Source organism: Teleopsis dalmanni, chromosome 2, assembly GCF_002237135.1.
Source record: "Teleopsis dalmanni isolate 2A chromosome 2, ASM223713v2, whole genome shotgun sequence".
Classification (NCBI taxonomy): Eukaryota; Metazoa; Arthropoda; class Insecta; order Diptera; family Diopsidae; genus Teleopsis; species Teleopsis dalmanni.
In genome coordinates, this window is record NC_051847.1 from 126076425 (window position 1) to 126082345 (window position 5921).

Consider the following 5921-nt stretch of genomic DNA (forward strand, 5'->3'; position numbering starts at 1 on the left):
ATATGTCAAACAATGACAATATCAGAAACCCTTCAGTTATCGCTGCAATCTATAAAAAAACACATTATTTGAGATTCAGTAATGAAACAGAAATATATATTTCAAAAAGGAAATTTGTCATGAGATATAAACTTAAACAAACAGCATTTTAATATATTTTTAATTTCATCAATAGAAAAATGATTTACAGATATAATATATCTGAATTTGTCACGTATTTAAGCATATCTTCTGTAGCCTTTTTAAGTTTTGTAGTTTGTCATAATAAAGGACTTCAACTCACATCTTTATTCTAATATAAAAATTTAGTTTTTGATGTCTTTATTGCTTAGGACTCTATGAATTGCTACTCTATAGATATGACTAATAACCTGTAGTCTTAAACATAGCCCTACAAGTACTGCATAGAGTAAAATAAATAACCTTAAGTTGGCGATGAATTACTCACTCAAAAAATATGAACCTAATTGTATTAATTGGATATACTTTTTTATTTTTATTTTTGCTCTATCATACTTTTTTTCCTTATAATCAAGGTTTTTATTTATTTCCTCTGGTTAGATAAATATCTTCTTATCTAAAGCACGTTTGTTCTAATTTCAAATAAGGTTTTTCTGTTTCGAGCTCGTGGAATAAATGATATACTTTATATTCTTCTCTTGTCATTTTACTAAATTGTACCACTAAAATTAAGAATTCGATTTTTTTTAATTAATAGGTACTTAAACTTAACTACAATGAGTTACAAAAAGAAATCGAAAATAATGCATTTATCTAATACTACATTCCATGTGCATGTAGTACATGACCCACATTTTCCATTATGAACCATTATCAAATTTTTCAAACATCTTTTGGAATGTGCTGTATATAATACAGAAGTGTACACATACCTAATTGGGAGAAGTATTTGAATATTACTTAACAGTTGGTTAACAAATTTAGATATCAGATTTAATTATAACTACATTTAACTGATTGAAAACACAATCAGAAGAATGTAAAATAAATAATTGTAGTACCTTTGCTGTAAGGGTCAAGAGACACAAATATTTATTCATATTCATATTTTTATATATCATATATTATACCATATATTCATATATATGTATTTACAGAAGGCCACTTCATATTGCAAAAATTATTCTTACAAAGATCGCAATGTGAGTATGCATGCTCAGAAGTGGACGCGTCTTATGACAAAGACGATTTTAAAAAGATTTTATTGGAAATTCTGAAAACTGACAGATCAACATCGATGAAAGTAATAAGGTTATAAGTTCCGAAACTACGGAATTGACAACCCCGTAGCTCAGTTTTGACATTTTGTATTATCTTAGTAGATTTTGACTATATATGGTCGCTTTTCATCCCTCTTGAGGAACTTGGCATTGTTTCGTGTAAAAATATTAATTCTACAGTAATATATATAGCTTGTGAGAAGTTAGTTGCGAGAAAACATATTTAAGTGCTCTGTCGGGAAAAAACGAAATTATTTATCTTGTAACCCATTACATTTATTATCACAGATCAAATATAATGGATCTGACACAGTAATAAGAGTTGTGTTAACCAATATCAGAAAAACAGAAACCTCATATAAGAAGAATAACAATGATGATCTTAGATTTACGACCTATTTGTGGTATTAATATTATCGTTTATCTTACATCAAAACAAATGATCATTGGAGACCACCCTATAGGGTTTCTTAGCGGTTTTCGTTAACAATAAGGTTCCATTGCAGACAATCTATAGGTGGACTTTAAATAGTCGCCATAGATATACCTATAAGAGTTCAATTATTGTTTAGTCAGATGAAGTGATAAACAATAATCTAGTCAAGGCGTAAAGAGGGATTATGAAAATACCTCGAGTTAAGAAAGAGTAAAAGTGCTAGACTTTTTTATAATAAAAAGCTTCGTCAAAAACTGAAGAAGTATATAATTGTTTAAAATGTATAAATGCCGTACGCATGTAGCCGTAGGAGAACCGTATCACCCAATTCACAATTCCGTAGTTCACCTTATGGCTGTTATTAAAGCATCAAAAGATAGATATTTTATTAGTTGACCTACACAAAGTTCAGGCTCTATTATAATCAAGTAGTCTATATTTTCCTCAATTTATGAATTAAATGTGACAAGTCAAAGTAAAATTTTTTCTCCACACATACAAAAAATTTTTAAGCTAAATGTGTTTGCTATATTTGGGATCATAATTTTTGTATTACTTTCTATATTTGGCTTATCTTACCTATCATAACTTAATTTAATTGAATAACTATTTTCGATATTTTGTCAAAAGTAATAGCGATAGAGGAAGTAATTAACAACAAAAACAGAAATTGGTTTTCCACTTATTTGGTTTTTCGTTTTAGGATTCTCATTTTTGTGCAAAATGACTGAGTCCTGTACTTCAACATTTCAAGACAGTCAGGAGGCAGCTACTAACTCTGTCTCGGACTCGTTAGTTCTCTCTGCAATGGATTCCAGCGATTATATGAGTAACGAACCATCCTGGCGGAAAAGCATTGCTGACTCCTATGTATTGAAAGATAGTGAATTTCCTAATCCTGGAAGCGATGAAGTAGCTATTCATTTTGACAAACGCCTGCTTGAAACTTGTGAGAAATTTAAAAAAGAAACTCGTAGCAGGGCTTTGGAATGTTTAAAGCAATTACCGCCAGCAAATAACGAAGAAACCATAGATCGCATTAGCAAGGACATGGGGGTAAGTAAGGGCATTTTTTGCTCTTCTTGTGTGTGAAAAATTTGTTTCATTTCTATAAAAAAACGTTTTTATTTCTTTTGCAATATTACAAATATATAACCATTATAATATTAAGTCTTTTTAGGTTTTTACGACACACAGTAGCACCGAAATATATTATTCCAAATATTTTATTAAGTTATGCTTATTGCAATCAAACAATTAATAAATATTAAATTATTTTCATTTATCCTTGAGACAGCGAGTCATATCACTAAAAATAGTTCTATTGCGCAAATTTTTTATATATATCGCGTAGTCGACCAAAAGTAGAAACTCCACCATTATAAGAAAAGAAGTCTATTACATACATTGTGACCGAAAAGCTTTCGGAAATTCTCATTTAAAATTCGCGCGCTGTATATTTTTCGATATTTTAAGTTTATGTAGTTTGGCAGCACTGTCCTTAATTACTATGCCAAAAATGAGCGCGATCTGTCAGACAGTTCGTTTACGGCAGCTGTTGAAACCAGTTCCCCTCAGTAGTGCGTTGCGAAAAAACAATGGAAAAAAATATTGAACAAAGAGTTTGCATCAAATTTTGTGTTTCGAACGAAATTTCGTGTGCAGAATCGTTGCGAATGCTACAAAAGGCTTATGGGTAATCAGTTTTATCGAAAACTCAAGTTTATGAGTGGTACAAAGCCTTTCAGGACGGTCGTACGACCGTCGAAGACATGCCGCGTTCTGGACGACCTTCGGCCTCTACCACCGACGAAAACATTGAAAAGGCAAAGGAAATCGTGTTCCAAAATCCTCATGTGAGTGTTAGAGAGATAGCACGAGAGCTAGGCATCGGTCGTGAGAGCTATCCGCCGTAAACGGCCTCAATTGTGGAAGGATAATTCATGGATTTTTCATGACGATAATGCTCCCTCGCACCGAGCCAACATTATCAACGATTTTAAGGCCAAACATTCAATAAATACCATCAAACAGCCACCGTATTCACCTGATCTTGCACCGTGTGACTTTTTCCTGTTTCCCAAACTCAAATTACCACTCAGAGGAACGCGTTTTGAATCCATAGAAGACGAAAAACAGAATTCGCAGAGGGAACTCAAAGCCATACCGGAAAGCGCCAATAAAAAATGTTTTGATGATTGGAAGAAACGTTGGCATTTGTGTATCGCTTCTAATGGAGCATATTTTGAAGGAGATAAAATAAATATTGATGAAGATTAAGAATTTTGCGTTTTATTTATGTGACCGGAAACTTTTCGGTCACAATGTATTTAACATCATTAATATAATGCTTTTATTATTTTACGACAATCTATCACAAAAATTTAAATACATATGTAAGATTGTTAATGTAATGATATATGCTTATTTAATTCAAAGTGTAAATCGTGTTATAAATTAAGAAAAAAAAGTTGTGTCGATTCTTCAGTTCCTTATTTCCGACGGTCTCCTCCACATTTTCGCCAAGTAATATTATCTGCAACCACTCTGACTTCTCATAACACATTAATACTTACATTTGCCTGGGTTGCCGCTCTTAGTAGTACTTAGTATTACCTCTTCCATTGTTCCATTATGTAAATTTGTAATACAATATATATCAGATATACTATATATAATACATTAAAACATATAATGACTTATGTCTAATATATATATTAATAAAAAATTAAAATTGAACTTTTTTAAATAGTTAAGCCCGAAACAAGTGCGTGAGGCTTTAATGCCGAAGGAAGGTTTTGAAGTTAATGCTGGTGGTAGTTTGAAAAAACCTAGTAAGAAAAAGAATAGCAAAGCAGTTGTAGATGCCTGTAGGTGCTCAAAGCATAAAAAAAAGCGCGGCAAAGCACGTAAAGCTAAGCGGGCAGCATCTCGTCGACGTCGCCGTCGCCGTCGTTAGAATTTCCATTACCCAAATATCAGCAGTTTACAGTGGCGTTTAGCTGTCTCTGACGGCATGAAATAACGACAGGCTGGGAATAAATCTTAACGCTACTGATAAACTATAAACGTTGTTGCAGTCATTGGAAGTAGAAACTATTGAAAATGAATAAACTCGAAGGTAAAAGATCTTTTTCATTTATATATATATTTTTTTAGAATACAAAATGCAATGCATTCGTTCTATTGCTAAGTTTCCATAGACCAAGAGTTTACAATATGGATCCAATGTAATCGTACGATATCACTTTGAATGTTAAGTCCATTTGATTTCATATTCAAAGAAAAGCTAGAATATAATTACTTCGTACTGAATTCTCAAGCAATTAATTTAAAAAATAAAACTTTTATTCAAATATTTTTATATAATCTCTAAAAATGCATGAAATTTTTTTTTTACTCCTAGCACCCTTTTCCAATGCAGTGATATCTCAGCCATTTATCCTATTACCAACTTTTATTGAAATATGCGATATGTGGTATGGCAACCATATTAAACAGCTGTGACATATATTTACGGATGCTATAGAAAATATATCCTGCTATTTGCAATATTTGCCACTGATGTCTAATGCAAATACTATCTACTTATACAACTTGCAGAATATAGGAACCGTAACTGCCAACACCGACATAATGACTGACTGACTCTACTTATTACTGACTCAAAATTTTTATTAATTGATGGGATTCAAATTGAAGTTGTAGACTAAATTGTTTGCCTAATTTGTCAAGGTAAATTTTTAGTTACTACTACCTAAATTTATGTAAATATAAGATATATGTGTAACTATTTACATATATGCTTCCATAAATAAATGTCTTATTTATGTTGCAATTTAAGTAATTCGACTAATAGTTGTAAATAAATAAAACAAAGTACATGCAACTTGTTTGATTTATATGATATATGTTTTCATATATACGGTTATATATAATATTTTATAAGCTATAAGGCTCATAAAAAAATTAGAAATCTATTACTTCCAAAAGATCAGCCGTACTTTTCATCAACTCTTATCTATGTGGAATTTAATTAGAACTGCTTGATTCTACTATTAGTACTTTCAATACAGTTATAAAAAAATGACATCATGTATAATAAAGCATTATTTTCTGAAGAAGAAAACTGTCACATAAACCCAATAGATCGAAGAAGGTATAGCAGCTCTGTTTTATCAAATTAATCGATATATAATTCATCGATGGTTCACTTTCATATGTGTTTGTATACATGAATTTTC

At 31.2% G+C, this 5921-nt stretch overlaps 1 protein-coding gene across 1 annotated transcript; it reads left to right on the top strand.

The window, feature by feature from the left end:
• Positions 1-2178: 2178 nt before the first annotated feature.
• On the top strand, positions 2179-5561 carry LOC119682039. Its single transcript, XM_038095380.1, has 4 exons — positions 2179-2324; positions 2381-2733; positions 4430-4798; positions 5084-5561. The coding sequence occupies exons 2-3, from the start codon at positions 2401-2403 to the stop codon at positions 4634-4636; spliced, it is 540 nt and encodes a 179-aa protein (XP_037951308.1). The 5' UTR covers positions 2179-2324; positions 2381-2400; the 3' UTR covers positions 4637-4798; positions 5084-5561.
• Positions 5562-5921: the final 360 nt, after the last annotated feature.

What these genes read in the sequence shown, in the direction of transcription:
- LOC119682039 (XM_038095380.1), top strand. Translation starts at nt 2,401, where the DNA reads ATGACTGAGTCCTGTACTTCAACATTTCAAGACAGTCAGGAGGCAGCT. An exon ending in GCATTAGCAAGGACATGGGG is followed by an intron (nt 2,734 to 4,429) that starts GTAAGTAAGGGC and finishes TTTTTTAAATAG; the next exon opens with TTAAGCCCGAAACAAGTGCG.